Source organism: Diceros bicornis, chromosome 6, assembly GCF_020826845.1.
Source record: "Diceros bicornis minor isolate mBicDic1 chromosome 6, mDicBic1.mat.cur, whole genome shotgun sequence".
NCBI lineage: Eukaryota > Metazoa > Chordata > Mammalia > Perissodactyla > Rhinocerotidae > Diceros > Diceros bicornis.
In genome coordinates this window covers 51,143,665-51,170,375 of record NC_080745.1, presented here as the reverse complement: position 1 = coordinate 51,170,375, position 26,711 = coordinate 51,143,665, and the positions used below count along the sequence as shown (strand labels likewise).

The 26,711-nt window shown below is 43.3% G+C and overlaps 1 protein-coding gene across 1 annotated transcript; it reads right to left on the bottom strand.

The window, feature by feature from the left end:
* Window positions 1–226: 226 nt before the first annotated feature.
* MBL2 (mannose binding lectin 2) lies at window positions 227–3,382 on the bottom strand. Its single transcript, XM_058542674.1, has 4 exons — window positions 3,214–3,382; window positions 2,696–2,812; window positions 1,379–1,447; window positions 227–603 (listed from the first exon to the last, which is right to left on the bottom strand). Exons 1-4 carry the CDS (start codon window positions 3,377–3,379, stop codon window positions 227–229), a joined length of 729 nt encoding a protein of 242 aa, XP_058398657.1. The 5' UTR covers window positions 3,380–3,382.
* Window positions 3,383–26,711: the final 23,329 nt, after the last annotated feature.

The following is a 26,711-nucleotide window of genomic DNA, read 5'->3' as shown; positions in this document are numbered from 1 at the left end:
CCCAAAGAGAAAGGAAGGCTCAACAGAGCACAGGTGTTTATAGTAAATGGAAAAATAAATCCATTTTATTTTTATACCTTAGGAAGTTAACACTACTCAAACAAAAGTATACACCTCAATTAATATTGTATAAATTATATCAATATTATATAAATCATATGAATAATTAACATAGATAATTATTAATATATATTAGATAACTATTAATATATATTAATTAATATAACTAATTAGCAGGGAACTCGCAGACTGCAAAGAGGGAGGAGGAGCAGGAGACGTCATTCCACTTGCCGTCCGACTGGAGCGCCACACAGTCTTCCCCAGAGTTAGCGTCGTTGGGCTCACCGTTCTTCCAGTTTTGGTAGGTTAGCCTCCTTCCTGCCAGATCCACAAACTGGCCTTCAGTGTCCTCATCTGTGATGCCCAGGAAGGCCTCTTCCCTGGCTACCTTATGGATGGCCTTGTCCTCTTCAGCATTCCTGGGGGTGGCCACAGAGGCCTGGAACTGGGAGCACAGAGCCTTTACTCTGTCAAAGGTCATCTTTTCACCACTGTTCAAGAAGAACTTCTGCCCAACTTTTTTGCCCAGAGAGAAGATCAGCCCTAAAATGGAAAAATGTGGGTGACACTGGCTTGTCTTCAAGCCCAGCCCAAGGTATTTTTCCAGATAAAGGGTTCCAGAGTAGAGCTGTCACATAAAACACAGTATGTCCAGTTAAATTTGAATTTCACGTAAACAATGAATTTTTTTAGTATAAATATATCCCATGCAATTTGGGGGACATACTTAAACTACCAAAAGTTTGTTGTTGCTTAACTGAAATTCAAATTGAATTGGGTATCCTGTCTTTTTATTTGTTAAATCTGGCACCTGTAATCTGAAGAGACAGACTGGAACAAAGGTCTTTGTCCTTTTGGATCAGAGTTCTAGAACACATATAATTTGGAATTCTGAATTCTACCTCAATATTAACTTGAGAATAAATAAAAATGTTTGAGAATATTTGCCCTAGGCCAGGAGGCCACAGAAGGCACAGGTTAGGCCCCATTGCCAGGTCTCAACACCAGCATAGCAAAGGGGCCAAGGTCCCATTTTCAGTGACCAGAGAGCACAGTGTACAGGATCAGGGTCTCTGGAGTCAGACTGACTTCAGTTTATAAACTACCTCTGCCACTTATTAGCTCTGTGTGTTTGAGCAAGATACGTAACTTCCCTTTGCCTCTATTTCTACCAAAAGGTTATTGTGAGGATTTCATGAGATCAGAATTTGAGAAACACCTATCCAGCTACTAGAAAATTACATGCATTTAATAAATGTTTGTTGCTTTCCATCTTCCCAAACTTCAAGCTTCCTGAAGAGCAAGAGAGAAGGCTTACACTTGTTCATACGCTCCAAATCTGCTCGCAAAGCTTCTCTTTCTGAAGCAGCGAGACTCCAATCATGATCTAGAAAATTAAAATAAAATGAAAGAGCATTGCTGAGCAGGAGTCTCAGAACTATAGGAGAGTGAGATATCTTTTTCAAACTAAAAAAAAAGTTTCCTTTACACTGATATTTGTTCTTTGAAGGAAAATGATAAATACCAAGAAGCAAAAAGAAAAAAAAGTATCCCTATTTCTACCCAGCCCTGTTTCCACTCCATACACCAAGTTTTTCACTAATTGTTTTTTTTTCCAATAAATAGCTCTATCACAGATAAAAAGAAACGTCTTTGGGGAATTCTTATGAGCCAGTGAATATTGACTAAAAAAGATTGCAGGGTTTTGTCTTCGGGGAGGTTTTCTTTTTGTTGCTATTTTTGTTTTGTTTTTGTTTTTTATTTTTTCTGAGTTTCTTCTGTTAATCAGTAAACCAAGATTTTTGTGAGTTGCCCATTGTCCAAGGGGGGAGGGCATGAGGCAAACCATGTGTAGCAGATGGCAAAAAATGGCCACAGTATGGTGCAGATTGAAGGTGGGCTGCCGTGTGATTTGTTTTTGTGATTTGTTTTGACCAGCAGAATGTGGCCAAAGCAATAATGTACGTATTCTAAGGCTTCAGGAGGCCTTAAACCTTCTGTTCTTCCTACTGCTAGGAATCCTGTAATCACCTCTATGGGAACAAGCCTGGGAGGGCCTGTTGGCTGATGAGAGACCTGGGTCTCAATTACCCTCATCACTCCAGCTGATGGGTAAAGAATAACCAGACATGGAAGGGAGACCTCTGGCCGTCAGTTGACCACAGACATGAGTGAGTCCAGCTGAGACCAGCAGAGAAATCACTTGGCTGATCCACAGAATTGTGATTTAAATAAATGCCTATGTTTTTTTGATTGTTTCTTATGAAGTGAAAGATAACTAACATACCATGTATATACTGCTATTGTGAAAATAAACATAGTAACTCCAACACCTAGATGGTCTATTTTCTCACGTTTGGACCAGAGCTTGACATTGGATTGGTTCAGCTGAAGGAAAACTTCCTCCAGGGGGCGCCTGGTGAGGGAGTGGCCCTGAAGGGTTTGTAAGTCTTTACTCAGGCACTGATAGGAATCCCCTGAGTCTCTAAGTAATCGAGAGAAGGATGAGGGTACCGGGTCAGGAGGCAGTTGGGCATCTTCCCGTGAATCACCAGGAGGCACCTGGCAACTGGTACTAAAAGTTCCAGGATCCTGGGTGGCCTCAGCCTAGACTTTGTTGAGGTAGGCTCCTTACCTGGATGTTCTCCACGGTCTCCTTTTTGGCCCACTCTTCCTGGTAACCCAGGGGGCCCTGGGCTTCCTTGAGGCCCCAACTTTCCAGGAGGGCCCTGCAAGCCTCTGAGCCCTTGGCCTGTTGGAGGACAGAGGAAACATGGATCAGAATCTGTGTTGCTCTATTTCTCCAAGAGTTTGATGCCCAATCCCTTCCCAGGAGAAAGGAGACATTGATCCACAAGGATCAACTTGTCTAAGCCACTACTTCCAATGAACCAGAGTAGAAAATCCTCCTATGTCCCATGAGATGCCTGCCTTGAGGGTCAACTCCGTGAGCAGGCAGGATAACCACGTGTCACTAACTCCTGTGTGGAAGTCTGGGAAACCAGAGAGTCAGAGCTGTATCTCTGGTTTGAAGTATAATATGTAGCTGAAAGAAAAACAACCTACCTAAAGAGGACATTATTCTCCTCTCATCTCCAGGCAGTTGTGTCTGGAAGGCAAAGAGTCACAGAGACAGAACTGCAGAAGCTGTACCTGGTTCTCCTTTTTCTCCTTTGGTGCCATCACGCCCATCTTTGCCCGGAGAACCACAGGCAATCACAGAGCAGGTCTTTTGGACGTTCTCACAGATTTCTGTTTCTGAACAAGATGCTGTCACCACACTCAGGAGAAGGAGAGGGAGCGATGGAATCAGGAACATGGTCCTCACCTTGGTGTGTGGAAATTCATGGGAGAGTATTTCATCTGGTTCAGTTAATCAACACGTATTTACCAAACATGAACTCTGTCCTGTAACCTGTACTGGACACAGGTGGTATAGAGGTGGATGACCCATTCCTGGCCTCCAGACTGGGGATTTGGAAAAGTAAATCTTCCTTGTGACATGGTGTGATTAGTGCTTTAACAAAGTTAGGCACAACAGAATGCAGTAGGGGCCCTAGGGAGGAAGTGCCCAGGCCTCTGGTGTTAGCACTGGAGGGCTGTGACTGTGCTTCCTGTGTCCCTGAGAGCAAATGGGCCTGCACATTGCCAGCTCACTCTTGCCTGTTGGCTCAGGGAGTGGGAGCAAATGGAAACCCAGAAATCTGTAGGAATATCCTCTCTCCCTCACTTCTACTGGTTGGGCCCCTCTGCCACCTGCATCCCATAGTCACATCTGGGAGTCCATTGCCCTCCAGGGCCAGGTGACCAACATTTATTCACTGGCAGGCACTAAGCTGCAGGCTGGTGATCCAGAGAGGAGGAGTCACTACTAGTCTCTCACCCAGCCCAGGATTAACGTGAGTTTGCTTCCTCTTGATGTTTCATTTCCCACTGCAAGAGACACTTACCAGGGGGAGAATTTTCTCTGGAAGTTTCTCGCCACATTGGCCCTAGCAGGGTGCCAGATCCCCTCTACTTCCTGACAGGATTCTCTGTGTTCTGTACGTCAAAACCATTGGCTATTAGACCACCTTCCTTGAATCCCCTTCCCATTTTTCAATCTGAACATTTCAACTGTCCTTCAAAGCTCTCTGTCAAAGCTGTCCCTCCCCAGGAAACCTCAGTAGCCTTGTGGCTCTTATCCTGCATGACTCCTTTGAATATGAAGGCACAGTCTGATTTGCAAATGGTCAGGTGAATCCAGGAAAGTCGCAAGTACCCAGCATGAGCAGAGAGAGAGCAACCCTCAATGTGGCTTCTGCCTGCCCTCTCCCCACCCCACCCCCTAGAAAGCCTCCTCTAGGCCTCCCAGGTCAAATCAAGTCCCTAGACACTTGATTCAGGACCCACGATCCATTCAACAGAAAGGACTTACTGGGCTTCTGCAGAGGAGGGATGCAGAGACAAGGAAGCTAATCTTCAAGCTCGGGGTTCTGGCAGATGCCTCAGGGCCCAGGAAGAGGTTGGAGCCCAGTCAACCTTGTGAACTGGGCAGTGTGGGCGTGGCCTTCAACCCCAGATTAATCAGCAACTCTTCCTAGGACTGCACTAAACTCTTTTTAGGAGCATTTCCCAGGGGCTTCTGGCACAGTGCTCAGCAGCTGTTTGCTTTAGTACTGCACAATTCCTCCTGCAAATTGCCATCCATTTTGGCAATTCTCGTTGCTGAGCCACCATAGGTAGGCTCCCCTGGTTAGTCATGTCAAGATCCTTGTTTCCAACAGAGAAGCATAAAGATACCCAGGAATGCCGCCACATGCTTGTGCACGCCCACCATACACACAGATGTACACATGGGCACACACACTCATCCGTGAAGACACGGCAGACCCCTTGCTGCCTTTAACACACCAAGACCACTCCTGCCTCAAGCTCTATACTTGATGTTCTCCCAGCCTGAACATCCCCTCCGGTGTGTGGCTTTCTGGCTCTTTCTCTTCTATTCAGATATTCCTGTCTCAGAGAAACCTGTCTTGATCATTTTGTCTAAAGTAGTCCCACGGAGCCACTCTCTGTCCTCTTAGCTTCCTTTATTTTCTTTTATATTACTTATAGTAACTGACATTCTATTCTAGCCATTTACTTTACTTTTCTATTTTTTTATTGTGGTAAAGTATACATAACATATAATTTACCGTTTTGACTATTATTAGGTGTACAATTCAGCAGCATGAAGTAGATTCACATTGTTGTGCAACCATCACCGCTATCCATCTCCGGAACTTTTTCATCATCCCTAACTGAAACATCATATCCATTAAATAATATCTCCCCATTTCCAACCCCCAGCCCCTGGTATCCACTGTTCTGCTTTTTGTCTCTGTGAATTTGACAACTCCAGGTACCTCAAATAAGTGCAATCATACAGTATTTGTCTTTGTGACTGGCTTATTTCACTTAGCATAATGTCTTCAAGGTTCATCCATGTTGCAGCATATATCAAAATTTCCTTCTTTTTTTAAGGCTGAATAATATTTCATTATATGTAAAACCACATTTTGGAAGCTTCATATTTAATAGGCAAAACACCTGGAAACAACCCAATTGTCCTTCAACAAGTGAGTGGATAAATAAACTTTGGAAAACTCACAGAATAAAAGGAACATACTGTTGATTCATAGAATAACTTGGATGAATCTGAAGGGTATTATGTTGAGTAAAAGAAGTATAATCTCAAAAATTTGCAAACTGTATGATTCTTTTTATATAATCTTTTTTTTTTAATTTTATTTATTTATTTTCTCCCCCAAAGCCCCAGTAGACAGTTGTATGTCATAGCTGCACATCCTTCTAGTTGCTGTATGTGGGATGCGGCCTCAGCATGGCCAGAGAAGTGGTGCATCGGTGCGCGCCCAGGATCCAAAACCGGGCCGCCAGCAGCGGAGCGCGTGCACTTAACCGCTAAGCCACGGGGCCGGCCCTATATAACCTTCTTGAAATGACAAAATTACAATACTGGAGACAGGTCAGTGGTTGGCAGGGATTAGGGCTGCAAGGATGATAAAACTCTAAAAGTGTAGCATGAAGAAATTTCCGTGGAAACTTCTGTATCTTCCATGGAACAGTTCTGTTTCTTAATTGTGGTGGTTACACAAATCTATGATTGTGATAAAATTTCATAGAACTATACACCAAGAAAAAAAACGAATGCAAGTAAATAATGGTTAAATCCAGATAAGATCCACATCTTATTGTTATATTGTTCCAGTGTCAATTTCCCTGTTTTGATACTTGTACTGTGGTGTGTTAGATTCTCTCATTTGCAAATCATGGATGAAGAGTACGTGAGACCTGTCATTACTATTTTTTCAGCTTATATGTGAGACTAAAATTATTTCAGAAGAAAAAGTTTCCAAAGGGAGTCTCAAGAAAGTTGTGGGTGTTCCAAGACTATCCTTCCTTCCTTCAGTGCTTGGTCCAAGTTTCACAATGTGAATAGTCTGTGCAATGGCTTGAAAGTGAGAACAAGTAGGCCAGGTTCCCAAGGATAATCTTATTCAGTCTGACTGGGTTTACAGTGTGAGAGTCAAGTGGTGAGAGATAAGGCAGGAGCTGGTTGACAATAGGATTTATGAACTGTTTTGAAGACTTTGGACCTCCTCCCAAGGTCATTAGAGGCATTCCAACAGAGGAGAGATGATCAGATTTGAATTTTTCCAAACCTGTTTTGACTAGAGAGTGGAGAAATATGGGATAGGAGCAGGTGTGGAAAAAAGCAGACCTGCAAGGAAGTACTTACTATCATCTAAGCAACATATGATGGTGCCAGACTTAGGTTAATGGCAGCTGGATCCAGAAGGTGGACACATTTGAGAGACATCTACAAGGTATAGTTGATGGAACTTGGGAGTTGGTTGGGTGTGAAATGGTGAGCAAGACAGAGGAATTTTTATGGACACACAAGTTTCTGACTTGAATATCTCAGTGCCATTCAGTTGAGATAGCAAATAAAGGCTGAAGAACAGCAATGTTGGGGGGGAGATAATGGGTATCTGGTGGGTAAATGGCTTGAAACAGGTGACGATAGTCAAGAGGGACAATCTAGAAGGGATGGAACAATAACTTGATGAAGCACAATGGATTCAAATCTGAACACATTTCTAACAGATCTGTCATGAAATATCATGTTAGCCTGGGGTGCTGTGGGCGCCCATCGTGGGAGCTTCACCTAGAGGTTGCGGAGCCATGTGGCGGGCTGTTGTGGAGGCCTCCAAACAATGTGGATGAGATTCTCTTCCAGGTCCCTTCCAACTGGACTGTCCTTGGCTTGTGGAGGGCCTGGGTTCGGTTCCTTGCTTCCTGCTGACTTATCCCTGTGCCTAGAAAGCGTCCAGGGTGGCACAGAGACACATGCCTGAAGCAAATGATGGAGACCAGGAGATCCAGGGCCTGAAGAAGGCTATAGGCAGCTTGTTCATCTCTCTTCTCTACTCCTTAGCAGCCAGACCTTCCCCTTCCTCTTGCTCCAAAGTGGCAGGAGGTGAACTAAGGTAGCTGATTCCAGGTCACGCTGGACATGCTGGCTTTGATCATAGTGTTTATTTTCGTTGAACTCAGTCCACAGGTCCGCAAGCTTCCCTCCAGACCCTGATGTTTCCTGGAACTCGGCTGGGAAGGGCTGGGCCCCTGGGTGGTTAGTCAGTCCAACTGTTGAGCCATTGCTCTGGGTGCTGCCCAGCTATGAGCCCTTCCCACTCTCCACAGTCTCAGCAGGCCTTTCCCATCATGAAATACCCTCTCCCCACGCATCAGCCCCCAATTACCCACTTTGCACCCTGCCTTGGAGATGAGGCCACTGTGCACATTTGTTCTGGACCTTAGGCCTTTCCCGGAATTGTCTCCACTCTGGCACCTCCTCCAGACATGCACCTCACCCCAAAAGGCTGTAGAGATGATGCCTCTCTGACCTGTAGGAGGACTACCTACCTCCCTATGTCCCCTTTCTTCTATCCTGGGACGGAATCCCAGCTCTGCCACCTCCTAGCTGTGTCGCTGTGACTAGGTTCCATCTCTGTCAGATCCTCAGTTTCCTCGCCTGTGAACAGGACACCACTGCCTTGGCTGTGTCACGATATGCCCTCTTCTGGTCCACACTCAGAGTGCATGGCATGCAGCTCACCTTGTCAGCCTGCTTAAGACAAGGCCTTCATTCGACACTAGTCTTCTTTCCTTGGGAAGCAGTGTTCTCGGATGGCCCCATCTGGGAGGCATGCTTGAGATTTGGAATGAGAAGTCTTGTTTTGGGCTCATGACTGTGAGTTTAGGCAAGCGACATATTCTGGCTGAGCCTCAGGTTTTACATGTATAAAATAAGATTTTGAGCCCATTCTCTTTCCCACAGGGATGCTGGGAGTAGGACAATGACTGTGAAGTGCAAGTATCACTGTCATCCAGGTGAAGACTAGCAGGAACAAGCCTATAATCAAATAAAGTAGATTTCTTCTCCTTTTAGTTTTTTTTTTATTTTGTACTTATTATAAACAGGGATATGGCATACAATGGTAAGCCACATGACTTCTCACTAATAGGTTGTCAGGAGGGATTTTTGTGGGATTTGGCCTTGTGTTAAGTGATTTTGGGGGATGTGTTAAGGAATGGGTGTCTTTGCTGGATGCGATGCTGTCAAGAAGCCAAGGCAATTCTATGACTGAGTTATCTTAACATGTTTTCTCTCGGAGGAGAGAGGAACGGAACAAGGCAAAGCTGTATTTTGTAAAGGAGCAGAGGATGCTTATGTTAGCCAGGAGAGAGGCATGTTTTCATTTTTGTGGTTCTCAGAGCGACCCTTTTTGTCTGTGTACAGATATGAGTTTGGAATGATCTTTGCGTCTCATAACAGAATGGTCTTATTTTATGCAGGTGTTCCGTGAAATTGTTTATGATCGGCAAAGAACACTACGGTCTGGCTGTGAGAGACAGTGACAGCCTTCAGGCTATTTTCTCTGTGTCAGCAGTGTCCTCTGTGACCGATGTCTTACCTTCCCACATTTTCTGTCCTTTGTTTCCACTCATACTCTTGTTTCCTTGCTCATTTTTGCTCATGAAGACTTTGAAACTCTGAAAATATTGTGGGCCTTGTTTTCAACAAAGGCCAATATACATAATGCAGCATCTTGCAAGGTGCATCCTAGGCGTCACTACCATGGGTTGGGAGGTAAGAGCATGTCACATCTGCCCACATGATGGAGTCCACACGTGCTTGTGGCATGGCCCTGAGTGTAGGGTAGCTGCAGCAAGGGAATGTTAGACCTTCGGACAGCAAGGACCTGCTCCTGTGCCACAGAAATCGGAACACATATGGAACTCAAAGCCCCCTCAGTCCTTCGCGGCTCCATTCTTCCCCCCACCCCCACTTCCAGGGTTGTTGTATTCCCACCACCAGAGAATCCTCCCTTTGGAACTGCTTCTCTCTAACAACCAGAGTTTCCTGATGGGTGACAGCACATGGTGACAATCCTCCTTATTCATGGGTCTCTGGGGCCACGAATGCTTCTTGTCAGGATTCATTATCTGCCTCTGCTTTGTCTCACCAGGAGGAGGCAGAGCAGGGCCTGGCAGAGGTAGCCAGCCAGAGATCCCAACACTCCCAAGGAGAAGGAGCTCATGGCTGAGATACGGAGAGGCCTGAGTGAGCACATCCACCACCACAGAAACACAAGGACCAGAATCACACACCAACTGATAAAGAATCATTGGAAAGTACTGACCAGTAATTTAAAATAAATATAATCAATATCCATAAAGAAATGTGAAAATGTTGGCAATATGACATAGACAAGAGTGGTATAGAAGTGATGAAGTAGAAATATTAAAATGAACAGCATAACCATTGAAATAACAAACTACGATATTGTGATTTATAATAAGAAATATATTAGTTGGTCTACATCCTGTTCCTGGCTCAGTCTCCTAAAAACATTGGAATTTCCTAAGTGATGAGAGATGTCTTTGGTTATGTTAATAAGGTGAATTTTGGGAAGCCCCTAGGTGACTTAAGAACATGCTGGTTGCCAGGGGAACCAACCATGTGATTAGAGGGTTGGAACTTTCAGTCCTAACGCCTTATCTGGGGAAGAGAAAGGGGCTGGAGATTGAGTTGTATCACCAATGGCCAATGATTTAATCAATCATGCCTATGTAATGAAGTCTCATAAAAACCCCAAAAGACAGGATTTGAAGAACTTCCAGGTTGGTGAACACCTGATTTGGAAAGAGTGGCACTCTTGGAGAGGACGTGGAAGCACTATGCCCCTTCTACATACCTTGTCCTATAGGTCTCTTCCATATGGCTGTTTCTGAGTTGTATCCTTTTATACTACACTTATAAACATAAGTAAATGTTTCTCTGAGATTTATGAGCCATTCCAGCAAGCTAATTGAACACGAAGTTGGGATCATGGGAACCTCCCATCCATAGCAGCTAAGTCTGAGGCAGATGTGACAACCTGGACTTGCGATTGGCATCTGAATTTAGGGGGCGGGGCAGCCCTATAGGATTGAGCTCTTAAGCTGTGTGATCTGATGCTATCTCTAGATAGATAGTGTCAGAATTGAGATGAATTGTAGGACACCCAGGTAGTGTCCAAGAATTGCTTGGTGGTACGGAACATACACATACTGGAGGAACAAAATAAACAGAGTGACCGCCAGGGTGGATATAGCTAAAGAACACATCTGAGAACTGAGAGAGGAGAGTGAGAGCCTTCCAGGCTTGGGCAACTGGAGTGGAGAAGTCAAAGTTGGGGGTTAGAAGAGGGGATCTTAGAGTATTAACAGCAAAAGAGCAGGCTCTCTAGCACATAAAACTGAGTTGGATAGATTGTGCTCCTGCTGTCTCTGCCCTGCACCAACTTGATCACACAGATCCAACAAGCAGGAGTGGAAGCAGCAGAGATGGCAGCTCACCGTGCCTGACACTGGGATGACAGGGACGTCACCACCGAGAAGTACTGACTTTCCCGGGCTTACCCAAAAGCCATGGCTCAGTTAATGCCTGGGCTCTAACCAAGCGGATCACCAAATCCACTTTCCTGTGACAGTTAAAAATTAAGGAATTTAAGGGAGGTTCAGAAATGTGTGGAGTTGGGCAGAAGCACTCTTGCTTCCAACATTGTCCACTTTTGGTTCTTGGGATCAACAGCATGGAACAGCCAAGCTTGGTTCAACCGGGGACAAAGATGACCCCCTCGGAGGAGAAAATCATGAAACTCAAAACATCTTCCAATGTCATGAGGCAGCTCTCCTGATACCCTCCAAGCCCAGGGCACAGTGAGCTCAGCTACTGGTATCGAACACAAAGTGAGTTCACCCATCACAACAGCAAGCCAATCTCTGACACCGGGTGTAGTGGAAGGAAGTAGGAATTTTATTGCAAAGCACTGAGCAAGGAGAACAGGCAGCTAACGCTGTAATCTTCAACTCCCCAAAAAAGCTACAAGCAAGGGTTTTCATTTGGGGTTTTAGTTAGGGGAGCGGGAGCATGTCCCCTTGGAGGCTGAAGTTGTAAGAGTCCTCCACACAGGCATGACCGTCTGTTCTATGTTTTGCATGCAGTGGATTTTCAGTCTTTCATGTCTAAAGTTTACCATCAATCATTTTAGCTTCTCAATGTTCCTGCAAGATGCTTAATCAGGCAGGGGGCCGTCAGCAAGTCCCTCTCTTACCCGCGGTCCTCCTGCTGTTCTGCAAGGCAAGCTCATAGACTTTGATTATTTTGTTTGTCACGTTAATCTTGTGGGTAAGAGGCACAGTTTCACCCTAATTCAGGGAAATTTTAATTCCTTCATCCTCAGTTTCACTATTACAATAAGGGATCAATTACATCATTAATTTAGTTACTGAAATCTTACATTGTATACCTGAACTTGTGTTTGCCCACGTATACTTGGGGTGGGGGTCTCTAAATGTGCGCCTATGCCTTTCCTTAAATTATGTGTCCCTTGTTGATGGATAAAAACTAGACTATTGGTGGTGAATTCGAAGCAATCCATGCAGAAACTGAAATGTAATAATGTACACCTGAAACTAACACAGTGTTAAAAGCCAATATGACCTCAATAAAATAAAAAAAGAAACAAAAAATATTTTTATCATGAATGTGTATTTATTGTCATCAAACATTTTTTCTACCTCTCCTGAAATGATCAGGTAGGTGTTTTTCTTTAATCTATTAATGTCATAAATTACATTTATTGATTTTCTCATGTTAAACCATCCTTGCTTTCCAGGGATAAACTATACCTGTTGATGATGTAGTACTCTTTTTGTGCATTGCTGGATTTGGTTTTATACTGTTTTGTTAAGGAGTTTTGCATCTTTGTTCATGGATCAAGTTAGCTAGTAGTTTTGTTGTTGTTGTTCCTTTGTGCCTTTTTTGTTTTAGTATCATGGTTATGCTGCTTATTTAAATGAGTTGGAGAGTGGTCCCTCTTTTTATATTTGCTAGAAAAGTGAAAGGATTGAAGAATCCTGTCCTATAAAGTTAGATAAAACACACACACACACAAAAATTATGTGTCCCTGACTGTGATCATAAGAGCACACCTGTGACTTTGCTGGTAGGTTTAGCACTCTGGAGCCAGTCATGAGATCCACACCACACAGTGACTACACAGGGCAAGTTTAGTATAAGGAACTATTCAGCCATAAAAAAATGAGGAAATCCTATTGGTTTTGCCAAGGTGAATGGACCTTGAGTGCATTGTGCTAAGTGATATAAGTTAGAGAAAGGCAAATATTGTATGATCTCACTTATATATGGAATCTCAAAAAAAAAAAAAAAAAAGAAATTATTAAGCTACGGTAAAAAGGAACTAAATGATATAAGAACACTCTCTATGGTTCAGACCTCATTGGAGAAGGTGTAGTTGAACCTACTGGATGGCAGAGAACTGTGTTAGTTGGCCCGACCTGAGCTGCCCTTTAGTCACAGGACAAAGAAGAATCAGCCCTCCAGTGCACTGGCCCGGAGGTGAGCCGGAGCTGGGGCTGTGCTGGATGGGCAGTGGCCGGAGGTGCCACAGGCTCAGAGCACGCTGTCCAGTCCGGAGAGCCGCTGCTTCGGGAGGATTGCGGAGACACACCTGGAGGAGGGGGACGAGCAGAGGCACGCTCGCTGACTTGCCAAGGGACTGAGCCTTCGCCCGTGGTGGGGGCAGAGCTCCCTGGGATGTCCTCCTACCCCGCAAGGCTGACCTACTGAGCTGCATCCAGAAACTGCAGGAGACCCGTTTTCTTGCAGCTTCTCTCTGGTGTCATCTATTGTGAAAGCTTATCGTGCTGACTTTAAAAGAGCGATGCTTAAAGGAATTTCGTGGTTTATCACAGAGCATGTATTGAAGAGTAAATCTGTAGCCGAAGGTCCTTTGATAACTGGCATAATAGGTGTGTCCACGTTTCTGTGTACATGGCGAGTCCACAAGTGCCCTGTGTGCGCTCTCTGTCAGTATATGTAGTGTCTCAGGGATTCCTCCAGCCAAGCCAAGAGCCCTCTGAGATCCAAGGAGGGCAGAAGGGTGGGCCTGGCTCCTTCTAGGCTCTGAGGCTGCCTCTGGGCTTCCTTCTGCCCCTGCACAACAGAACTGCCTCCCAACCCATTCCAGATTGAAGACATTCACTGTTATGGACTGAATTTTGTCCCCTCCCCCTGCAAATTCATATGTTGAAGCCTTAACCCCCCAATGTGGCTGTATTTAGAGACAGGGCCTTTAATGAGGAAATTAAGAATAAATGAGATCCCAAGGATGGGGCTGTAATCTGATAGAAAAATGGTGTCCTTCTAAGAAGAGAAAGAGACACCCGAGACCTCTTTCTCCATGCCCTCACACATAGGAAAGACCATGCGGGGACGCAGGGAGAAGGCAGTGGGCTGTCTATAGCCAGGTAGAAAGGCCTCCCTCATCAGAAACCAACCCTGCTGGCACCTTGATCTTAGACCTCCAGCATCCAGGGCCAAGGAGAGGCTGGCTCCAACTATGACTGGCTGAGCTAGATGCCGCCTACCCCTCGTCTTGGGTGCCCAGCTGCCAGCCCCCTAAGGCAGGCAGGAGGGCAAGGACGGGGGACACACACACATCTGACTCCATTCCATCCTGACCTGAGCTTTGTGACTCAGGCAAAGATTCTCCCCTTATGAGTCTCAGTTCTCCAGCTGTTAAATGGGCTTAAGGAAAGCTCACCTCAGAAACCAGAAATATTTTGGAGGGCTGACTGGAATGTAGTATGCATATAGGACCCCTAGCCCTTGGGAAAAGAATTCCCCTGACAGAGAAAAAGGACCAAGAATGAGAGCGTCCTGTGACAGGTCAGGGAACAGACAGGGGAGACCCAGAGTAACTGGGCTGTACTGACCCAGGAACGCTTGGACCTCACTTGACTCTGATGTTTAAAGAGAGGTGGAGTGGTGGGAAGGGGGATCCTGTCCTTTCAGGCTGCTCTGCCTGGCTTCCAAGGAGCCATGCTGAGAGATAGGAGCCCCTGTGCCCAGAGATCTTCATCCCCTGAGCAAGGCCTCAAAGAGAGATTATAGGTCAGCTCTGCCATCTAGTGACCAATACTAGAATTGCAGTGAGCCAAGGGCTGCACTGAGACATCACACATCCCCATCCCTGTTCACTCATCCTACAAATCACTTTCTGGAAGCTGCTACGTGTCAGGCACTGGGATAGGACCTGGGAGGTAAAGGAGAACAGAACTGCCCTTGTGAGCTCATGTCTAGTGGGGAAAGCTGACGCAAATTTATATCAGGGCAATTTCTGCTATAGAGGAAACAAACAAGGGACTAAAAGAGATGATAATGGAGGCAACATCCCAAGATCCTGCAGCCAGGGAAGGCCCCTCTGCAGAGGAGAAAGAGTCCTTAAGTACAGACATGCAAGGAAACACATTTCAGGCCAAAGGAAGAGCATTGCAAATGCCAGACATGATAATGATCTTGGTATTTGCAGGTCAAGGTTTGCTCCCTCCTGAGCTGATGACTCTCAGAAGTGACCTCACCTGCCCCAGGACAGTTTTGCTCCTCTGAGATGAGTGACCTTTAGATGTAATCTCATTTGTCTGGGCCTCAGTTTCCTCATCAGTAATGTGAGTATCTGATTAGCACCTACATGGAAGGAATTCCTGTCCTGGTGGGATGCCACGATTGGCTGGAAATTTGCAACATTGTCCTGAAGGAGAGGGCTCTTCCCAGGGCAGAAACTGTCTTGGATCAGGTGCTCAGAGTCCCATGCTTGCTTGTGTAAGGAATCAATGAAGCAACATTTGAATGAATGAAGAAAGGACAAAGCCATCCTTGATCTTCCCTGAAGAGTCACACCTAATGCTCTGCTGCCCCAGCAGACAGTTCATTAGGGTAGTTTTATAATTCTGTGGATGTAGATTAGCAGAGTAATGTAATTGAAAAGGTTGAACTATGGCTGGCCCCGTGGCTTAGCGCTTAATCGCGTGTGCTCCGCTACTGGCGGCCCGAGTTCGGATCCCGGGCGCACACCGACGCACTGCTTCTCCGGCCATGCTGAAGCCGTGTCCCACATACAGCAACTAGAAGGATGTGTAACTATGACATACAATGATCTACTGGGGCTTTGGGGAAAAAAAGGAGGAGGATTGGCAATAGGTGTTAGCTCAGAGCCGGTCTTCCTCAGCAAAAAGAGGAGGATTAGCATGGATGTTAGCTCAGGGCTGATCTTCCTCACAAAAAAAAAAAAAAAGGTTGAACTAATGTTTAGCATCAGGAGTCCATGGCACATTCATCATAATTCACCATTTTGTACTATAAAGAGATCCTCAAATATTTTTGAAACACAAAATACTTTCAAATTGAGATCACTTTTTAAATCTTACTTCAGGAAAATTAGAAGCCAGTAACAAAATTTAAAGTAAAAATAACAACTACTTGGAAAGTTCAGCACCCTCCTACAGAATCTTTGGATCCAAAAAGCCACCAAAAACAACACTGCACACACTTTAGAAAATACTAGTAATGGGCACACTAACTATAATAATTTGCAGAACAGAACTAAAGTTACTCAAGAAGGAAAATTCATACCATTTAAGACTTAAAAAAACTTTAAAAAAATGTGAGAATGAATTGAAAATTTATTAATGTGTCTAAAAATGTTAGAAATTGTAAAGGAAACATCAGTAACAGTTATTAAGCAATCATGTGGACAAAATATTTGAAAGCATTTTGACAGCTAAATAGAATTATACATGTATACTGTTATTTTAATTTCTATTGCAACTGCATACACATAGAAGGTTAGACACTAGGTATGGGAGAGGTCTCTATGGGTTCATGAGCTAGTGTCTGAGATACCAGGACAGTTCAGGATCTCAAACTTCAGTCCTTTACACTCAATAATTTACAAACAAGCTCTCCGTTTTATGCCTAACCAAAATGTTCAAAAAATTACATAGTGCTTTAGCTATTTATTCAAAGAACCGGAATAAGGATGCAGGTATTTTGGCTGGTATCCACTTGGGCTACAGTGGTGCCAGAGTAATCAGTCACTTCTTTTTTTTTTTTTTAATTTTATTTATTTATTTTATTTTTTTCCCCCCAAAGCCCCAGTAGATAGTTGTATGTCACAGCTGCACATCCTTCTAGTTGTTGTATGTGGGACACGGCCTCAGCATGGCCAGAGAAGCGGTGTGTTGGTGCGCGCCCGGGATCCGAACCTGGGCCACCAGCAGTAGAGCGCGCGCACTTAACTGCTAAGCCACGGAGCCGGCCCATCAGTCACTTCTGTGTATAATCTGTGGAATCAGAAAATATGTACTACATGTATCTAATCATTGATTCCTTTTATTGTGTAACGATTTGGGCAGTAATGGAAAGACTGGTGTGAGTTGCAACTGTGTGGTCTGTATTTCTGTCATTCTTCATAACAATCCTCCTACAGAGGATGACTTGAGATCCAGAATCTACCACTGGATACTTTTTTATCAATACATTTATCAATTATTGTTAATACTAAGACATACAAATAAGGCTAAAAGTATAGCCACCAAGACCTCTATACAGAAAACCCATCTGAGGGGCCGCTCCAACCTGGGCGACCTTGCCATGCGCAATCCCTAGGCCTGACATATTTCATCCATGTGCTTTCTTAATAACACTATGTAATAGGAGGAGTGGGAATTATTGCTTTGTAGCACCCAGAACTGCTTTCTTAAAACTAATTAATATAGGTCAGCAAAAGCTCCAGTCTCCTTAGCAACATTCACATATTGTGAAATGTGTCACTAATGACACATATGTCTCAAAAAAGTGAAAGTTATCGTAGAGATGATGTTTTAGTAAAATGTGCAAGGATCTACATATGTATACAAAAATTTACTCCAAATGGCTAAAAATGCATCTTCTCCAATAGTTTGAAGTTTTCAGGAAGCTCTTCTGACTTTAACGCATAAGTGGGTAAGTCCTTGTTACTACTGCTGTGTAACAAATCACCTTGTATTTGCCTAAAACATTTTATTATCCTCAAGGATTCTATAGTTCAGGAATATAGACAGGTCATGGCAGGGTGGACCTGTTTCATTAGTGCGTTTCCCGGAGATATTTTCTGGAAGTTTAGGGCTGTGCATGCGCCCCTGGGAATACTGCAATTCTCCAGGCGCCCTCATCTGGCGTTTGGCCTAGGCGCCTGCCTGGTCCCCAGGGCTTACTCTCTCGGGGCAGTACTGGGGTCTCCCCGCAACGGTTTGCTCGGCCCATCCGGGGGAGCTGCCACTGACCGAGAGGGACATTTATTTCAGGTCTGTAAGGCGATAGTCTCCGCCCCCGCCCGCCGTGCGCGCGTCTCTGACCCGGAGTCGGTGACCAGGGATGCAGCAGGCACAGGGAATGCAGGGGCTGCGGGCATCGGGGCTCTCTTCCCCCGGAGCTGCGGGAGTTCACGGTCTGCTGCCCAGCAGCAGCGGCGACCTCAGAGGACGAGGACCTCTCCGCGTTGTTCTTAGTCAGAGCTACCTTGGGGGACAACATTTCGGGCTTGAAAATCTCCCACCAACCATTCGCGGCTGAATTTGTGACACCTAGATGTGACAGGGAGGGGTGGATCAACTCTTCGGAGAACACCCTTCTCCGCCCACGTTGGAGAGGACGCCGCGTGGATCTGCTCCCCACAGTTTGGGAGCAGCCTTCCTCCCTGATGCGCAAATGACTCTACTTGAGCACCAACTCCGTCCTGAGCCCTTTCGACCTTCAAGACTCCGTCCGAGCAAGCAGCAAGGTCGCATCCCAAACTCCAAGGAGACAGAACTCTTCCTGGTAGCACACCAAGAACTAAGCAGATGGCGGGTCGTTTGTAGGCAGAAAACAAAGACAAAACCAGACAAGGAACAAACAAAAAAACCACTATGACTTGATTTGCTATGACGCTTCAGAGGAAAATACCTACTTGAGAATTGAACGTGATTTATGTTATTAACGCCTTGTCAGAAAGTTTTCGGTGGCTTTACTTCAATTCCTTCTCCTTAAAGTTTGGTCAGAATCTCAAAGTTCAGAGCAAAGGATGAAAGAAAAATAAGATCTAGATCAGGGATTCTCATACCCTCTGTGTGGAAGAGCCTTTTATTTTTTTTCATTTCCAGACTGATATTTTTGTAACATACAAGAAAAATTGATTATTTGACAAATTAAAAAATAGAAGAAATAAAAAGGCAAGCCCAGTTATATTATTTATTCAACAGCCTAAAATTGCATTTTAATAGATAGAATCAAAACAGCATAACAGAAAGGAAAGAATTACTCAAAATGAACAGATTATTCATTGAAATAAGTGTATATGCAATTAATATAGAGAATTTCTGGTAAAGTCTTAACTTTTTGTCATTCTGCGATTATAATTTTAAAAGCTATGAGTGAAATGGCAATTTCCTATATTAAAATATCCAGAACAAATACTAATATTAATATTTAAAGTTTTAATATGTCAAAAGGTCACTTCTTGCTCATTGACTTCTGATTTGGGTTGGATCATAACACTATTCACAGGACATATGTAATCTGTTTATATTTGTCTCAATAACACTAATAATAAAGAAAACCGCCTCTCAGAGAAATGTTGACTGGGAAGGAAGAAGAGATTTTAAAGCAATTTTAGCCAGCTTGGGTACTAATATTTTTTCAACTTTTATTAAAAAATTAAGTAAATTTTCTGGTGTTTTCAAAATTACATTCAATGCTTCATCAGTACCAGTTCAAACAATTTACCCTCTTAAATTATAATTACATTAAAATGACCTTTCACGGGAAGAATGGATTCTAGGTTTAATACATTTTGAGATTACAATTATAGAACCAACCTTCAAATATGCCATACTAACATGGTCCTATTGCACATGACTAGTGCTGAGACTAGGCTCAGGAGACGCTTGCCACTCAGAAGAGAACAGGCCTTTCTCCTGCTCAATCAGAGGAGTCCGTTGATCATACTTGGATGTCCTACCAATGTAAAGTTGCTCTACAAGTTTCCACTTGATTTTCAACTTTGGTATTATTTTGTTATCAACCTGTAACAAGCAATACTGGATTAGGAAGGGCTCAATAAAGAGATTTCCAGGAAACCTATTTCTGCTATTAGTTTCTGTTCTAGCATCCTCCTGAATCATTTTCATGAAATTAACGGAAATCCACTGAAATACTTTTTACAAGAAAGAACTGAGAATTTAAAATTCAGCCAGGTTAGTATTCACCCCTTCATGCCTACTTTCTAAACCGGATCCACACAGAAATGCAATATGCCAGGTACTCAAATGTCCCTTTCTCTTTTTCTCAGTTCATTTTCATATCTGTTACCCATCAGAAGCTTAAGAGTTCTAGCACAATGAAATAATGGTTATGACAGTGCTGCGTACTCTAGGTGGCATTTTACTGCAGGGTGGTCAGACCCCTCTCTCCCAGCTCTAGCTCTGATCACCACGGAGAGTACCCACGGCAGAAATGCCACCGTTACACCTTAACCGATGATGGATTCTGGGGGCTGACTCTCCACAGCACAACCAGGGCTGTTTTATCTCCGAAGTTCATCACCCTCATTCTGTGCGAGCTGCAGATTCCTTGGGCGCACCCTGGGCGCACCGACGGTGCTGACCAGGGCGTAAAATCCTTAAGTGAAACTGTCCTTGCACCGGAGGGAATAGATTTTATAGCAGTCCCTTTGCCCAAAGAGGGAAGAGTCTACTCTTGCAGGCAGCAGCCTGGGCTCTGCTCGCTCTTCCTGGCGCAGTGTTCGTTTCCGTCCGCCTTGCTCCAGGTCCTCATCAGCCTCTCCAGCGGGAAGCCCATTTGGTGCTTGCATTTCAGGCATGAGCCCACAGGTTGCCTGACGCCCTGTGTTTTTCCTAGTGGAGTCGGAAACCAGAAACTGCGAGGAGAGCTCCAGGCTCGCTCGAGGAGCAGGAGGCTCTTCTCCCAGATTTTGCTGGTAAGGGTGGCTGGGTAATTGTCTCTCATGCTAGTGGCAGTGTCCTCCCAGGACCGCTGCCTACACGAGGTCTGCTTTCCCTCGCAGACTTACGTGCGCTGTTTCAACACCAAAGTTTATTCCCTCTGGGGAAAAATACTTTCCTCGCCGGAAAAAAATATGCTGTTTCCTTCCATCTCCCACCTGCACCCAGCGCCGTCTCACACAGCCGTCCTAGCTGCGCCTTGAGTGGATGAGCGGGCGCGCAGGGTAGCGGTGGCAGCGGAGACCTGCGCCCTCGGGCGGGGCAGAAGGGAAGGAACCGCTGCCCCGGGCTCCCCGGGTGACCCTTGGCCAGGAAAAAGAGTCCCGCAAAGGCATGGAAGAAGAGCCAGAGCCCCGGGAAACCGTGTGCCTTTCAGTGGAGTCTTAAGCCCCTTGAAGTCACAGACCATATTTCTTATTCCCAGGGACTTGTGCAGCGACCGGGGCTCGTTTACACTCAATGTTGAAGAAATGAAAACGGACCATTCTTTAATTCACTGAGGCCCGGAAGCAATAACGTTCTCAAGATACTCAGTGTAGAGATTTTTCTCTTTGGTGTGTTTCTTATCCTAAGGACACATTGATAAATTTGAAAAGCTACTGGATTCTATTTGCTAGTATTTTAAGGTTTTTTTTTTTTTTTTTGCATGTGAACTCCTGAGGAGAATTAGTCTGTATTTCCACTAAGGTGTTGGTATCAGTCATATACATACCTCATAAAACAAGTTGGGAAGTCCCCCCCCCCTTTTTTTTTACTCACTAAAAGAGGCTGTGTAAGGTTGGTATTATTTCTTCCTTAAATGTTATAATTCACCAGTAAAGTCTTGTGTGCCAGAAGATTTCTTTATAGCATGGCTCTTAAGGACGAATTCAATTTCTTTAACAGATATTGAACTATATAGATTTTCTGTTTCACTATGTGACCAAATTGGTAAAATGTGTTTTTCAAAAAATTAAAAAGCAGTTTGTCCACTTCATCTCAATTATCAAATTTGCTGGCATAAAATTGGTCATAATATCTCTTTACCTTTGACCAGTTATGCTGTTTGTTACGAGGGACCCCTTTTCATTTTTCCATATTCTCTCTCCCTTTCTCTCTCTCTCTCTTTCTCTCTCTTTGTTGTCTCTCTCTCTCTGTCTCTCTCTGTTTTGATTAGTTTTGTCCTGCTAGGGGGTTATCAATTATATTAATCTTGTTGAAAGACCAAGTTTCATGTTTGTTGATATTCACTATTCTTCATCCATTTTCTATTTTATTAATTTTCCTTCTTAACTCTAGTACTTCCTTTCTTCTACATATTTTGGGTTAATTTTCTTCTTTTTTTTTTTTTTGATTTCTAAGAGGGAAACTTAGATAATTAATTTTAATCTTTTAACTTTTCTAATATACGTATTTGAAGACAGAAATTTCCCTCCAACCACTTCTTTAGCTACATTCCCCAAATTATATGTTGGGTTTTCATTATCATATAGTTGAAAATATTTTTCTCATTACCATTGTGATATCACCTTTGATCCATGAGTTATTTAAAAATTTATTTTTATTTTCCAAATATTTGATGATTTTTTTCATTTGATTTTTGTTGCAGATTTTTAGTTTAATACAATTGCAATTACAGAACATATTTATATGGTTTTCACCATTTGGAATAGATTGGGGCTTACTTTATGGCCTAGAGCAGGGTTTGGAATTTTTATTTTTCTGTAAGGACAAAATAGGACACGTTTTAGGCTCTGTGGGCAATGTAGTCTCTCTTCTAACTAACTCAACTCTGCTGTTGTAGCAAACACATCAATGAATGAACACGGTTGTGTTTCAATAAAACTTGATCCACATTGCAGGTGGCTGGCCAGATTTGGCTTCCAGGCTGTGGTTTGCTGACCCCTGCTTTACAGCATGGAGTGCATTGTAAACCGACTACCTTTAGCTGTTTGAATGTGAAAGAGAAATAAATTTATATTGATTTGTTCTGTAATTTGTGGCCTAATATAATTCTAATAACCTTGTAGTCTGTTTTAAGTGTTATTTGTTTTTTTCTGTACAACAATGCATTTCACATTCAATTCCTAAAATTAGGAAACACCTAATTTTACTCCCCTATTTTCATTCTAGGTAGCTTGGGTTGGGTTGACCGTAACCTACAGAACTAGGAAGGAATAACTGAACCACACCAGGCCAATTCAAGCAATCCATCTACTTCCATGATGGATTCACAGATGGTCACCTGAACAGAGTCGCGCTAATGAAAGACAGTGCTGGGACTTTTGCTGGATGCACAGGAAAGAGAACTTCTCTTTCTAGTTGGGTTGCTAAACTGGGCAAATGTAAGCCTGGGGCTGCTGGTAGCCATCTTGGCAATACAAAGGGGAGTAGTCTGAAAATGAAGTCAACATACAGGAGGCAGAAGTGGAACAGAGGTGTTGGAGAGACAAGAACAGGTTATTTGTTACTTACCTGAGCCTGAATCCAGTCATGCCTGAAGCCAGGTAGTCCTGGACTTTAGTTACAAAAGCCACTAAATCTCACTCTTCACTCTTCATGTGTGTTTGTTTAGTCAAATTGATTTAGTCATTTACAATACCAAGATTCCTGAAAAATAGGTATTTACCATAGTATCATATATATCATTTCTTATTTTAATTTTCAAAATAACCCCATGATTTAGGTAGGACAAAGACCATATTTTATTCAGGTTTTCCTTCTTGCAATGCTTGGCACAATCTCTTGGAGAAAGCAGATGTCTTGAAGAAAAAAAAAATGTCTGCTAAATTAAATTGTGGTAGAAGAAAGGAAGTGATTGGCTACTATTAAAAACTGATTAATTTTTTTTCGAGCAGACTAGAACTTGTAAATTGACATCTCTTGTCCTCTTTTGAGCATTCCCATAAATTCCTTTAAGTGCTGCCATTGCTCAGTTCACTCTGAGGACACTTCTTGGAAATTGTCTTCACGGATTCAAGCTTTGTCATTGCTATGGTCATTGTGGTTGTTGTTTTATACTCAGTCGTGATTAATCTTCATCCTATGAAGGATGAATTAATTTATATAAATAGCCAAAATTAGTCTGGTAATGAAGGAAAAAGGCTGATAGGTTGAGCTGGGAGAAAAGAAGTGAATGAGATTGACTTTTACAAAGTACCTACTATGTGCTGCATCCTCTGATGTACATTATGCGTACACATCTGCTAATATTTATCGAGCACCTGCTTCAGCCCAGACTCACTATATAATCTAGAGGTAGGCATTAGTATCATCAATATCCACATCCTAAATTATGTACATTTCCTGTAGCCACACAATCATTATGTGCCAGAGACATTGGTCAAGTTCAAGACTGACTGGGACTCCAAAGACTGAGGTTTACCCTTCTACCATTCAGCTTCTCTGCAATTAATTTTAGCTTACTGTAAAGCCAGAGTGTAACCATAGAATAAGGAGATGTATTTTCTCTTGGATAATGCCCAGTTTATTGGAAAAGCAAAAAACTAGCAGAATGCATGGGGTTCCCAGGCTCTTATCAGAGAAGGGGGTGCTTGGGTGCATTTGGATGCCTCTGGGAAGTGCTCCAGCAGAGGGCGCCACCTCTCTCACCATGCAACTTTTCATATGGATTGGGAGGGAGCAGGAATACCCTGGTTGACCATGTGACAATGAGAGATTTCTGGTTATGAGAAATGTTTGAAAAAGCCAGTGACTGGAGCTCAGATGTCATTTACTTAGAGCATTTGCAAATCAGCACCAGTGCCCACTAGTCCATTTGCTGCCCTTCTGCTGAGCCACCTCAAGAATGGAAGGAGAGTTGCAACAAGGACCATCTGGTTTACAAAGGGTTTGTCCTCTTCAGTACATGTGTAGCTTCCTGAACTGACTACAGAATTTGAATATGTGTTTGCCTTATTGTCCCTTTACTTCATCATCTCACCTCCTATTTTATTCTCCATCCATGATAGCATATTTCTGGTTTGCTGGTCTGGGGCTTTGGCTGTTTTGGGCTCCATCCAGCTTCCCCAAGGGGTACAGGGAGCCACATTTCAGCACATGTGTGACCCAGTAGGCCTCTGCCTGGAGACTGGGAAGCTCTTATTTACATGTGGCAGGAGTGGCAGAGCTCCAATGGGCACACATTTTTCTAGTGTGGGGCCCACCTTGATGCAGGATTCAGTTTTACATAGCCCCCAAATAGATACAAATTCCTCCCAAATTAATGAGAAATGAATAACTGGTTTGTGGTAATGATTCGCAAGTCACAATTGAGCTGACGCTTCATCAGCTTTATTGTGAGAACTCCTTTTTTTGCTTCCCCAGACAACTTATTTTTCATTTTCTCTGTATTATTCCCTCTCAAAGACTATCAGAATGGCCTCCATGGACCTAATTCCTTTTTCACTTACCGTGTGAGCACTCCACTCAGAAAAACTGAAATCCCTCACATTGTGCCCATCTGTTGTTCTCAGAGCCTGCAGCTTGTGGAAACTCGGCTAATCCCTCTGTGTCTGCAGAAGTTCTTTGCTGTTTTTGACCTTTGGTGCCATGTTCTTTAGCCGGTCTGGGCAGTGTCTCCCTCCTTATGACAGGGTTCCTCTCTTTCTTGCGTACATCAAGCACTCACCTGTTAGCTGGGTAATAGCACTATTACCTGTGCTCTAGGCTAGTGAGATGAGCTAATAGATATTTGACTTGGAAAGAGCTTTGGGGTTGAAAGGCAGGAAACAGAGATTTGCAGTTACTACTTCATCATTTCTGTGATCCTTCCAGAGACAGTTTCCAGACCTGTGAAATTGGAGGTGATTTAGAAAGAGAATTTCCAAGGCCCACTTCAGAGTAATAACAAATATTAATGTATTTTGCAATATAAGATAGCACATGCTTCACAATTTTTTGTATTGTTTTGGAAAGATTCCTTATCAAAATTATAATGGAACATCATCTAGTAACAGATGAGGATGATTACCTATTTATTTCAACAACTCAAATTTCTAGAAAAATCTCTGCACACAATACAAAACTACTGGGTGATCACAATATGGTTTATATGATGAAATTAAAAAATTCAACCTTTCTTTTTCGTCTTTTTTTCTTTCTTTGTGCAGAAGAAGTATAAACAGAGGATACATCTGCCTTGTCACCTTCAGTCAGGTATTGGCTTTCTTTCCAGGAAAACAGAAAGATCTGATAAAGATAAAATAAAAATAATAAAGATGAAAACTAATATAGAAAATTATTTTTATCAACACTTTCTTAAGAAAACAAGAAGTTAGTCAAATTTCTGACCCTCCTGGTATAACTAAATGTTCCCTGTGAATTTCATTCCACTTGATTAAAAGAATGTTAAACAGGTAGGCATATTTCCCAAAGTCTTATGAAGCCATTTAGCAATAAATAATTTGTGCTGAAGTGGGAAACTCAGATAAAGGAATCACTTTTTGATGTGAGAAAGAATAATTCTGTAACTTGCAGAAAGAATATGACTTTCAAATACTTGAACTTATATGAAATTATAATACAAAATAAACCCTAAGAGGCCAAACGTGCTATTCCCGATAGATAACTACAGCAGTCACCTTCCATCCATACAATAAAATCAATATTCCTTTTGGTGACAATGAATTTTCTTTTCCAATTAATTGATATTCCCTGATTACATATACATAAAAGTGAATGATTTTTGAATGCCTAATTAAATAATTCCTTGTTTGGCATATCGTCATGCCAGAAAACTTAGAAATATCAATATGTTTGTTGTGAGACATATGAAAATTAGCAGCATAAAATCCTTTGTGACCCTAAATAAATATTGTGTGTGTGTGTCTGTGTGTACTTGTGTATTCCCAAATGCATTGTGGTAACTTATTTTCAAAAATTAGCAGCAGATGGGCCTGCCCGGTGGCGCAAGCGGTTGGGTGCGCGCGCTCCGCTACGGCGGCCCAGGGTTCGCTGGTTCGGATCCTGGGCGCGCACCGACGCACCGCTGGTCAAGCCATGCTGTGGTGGCGTCCCATATAAAGTAGAGGAAGATGGGCGTGGATGTTAGCCCAGGGCCAGTCTTCCTCAGCAAAAAGAGGAGGATCGGCAGATGTTAGCTCAGGGCCGATCTTCCTCACACACACACAAAAAATTAGCAGCAGGGTAGAGAATGTACCATCACTCTTATTCAA

What these genes read in the sequence shown, in the direction of transcription:
- MBL2 (XM_058542674.1), bottom strand. Translation starts at nt 3,379, where the DNA reads ATGTTCCTGATTCCATCGCTCCCTCTCCTTCTCCTGAGTGTGGTGACA. An exon ending in AGGAGAAAAAGGAGAACCAG is followed by an intron (nt 2,813 to 3,213) that starts GTACAGCTTCTG and finishes GTCCTCCAACAG; the next exon opens with GCCAAGGGCTCAGAGGCTTG. An exon ending in TTTGGAGCGTATGAACAAGT is followed by an intron (nt 604 to 1,378) that starts GTAAGCCTTCTC and finishes TTTCCATTTTAG; the next exon opens with GGCTGATCTTCTCTCTGGGC.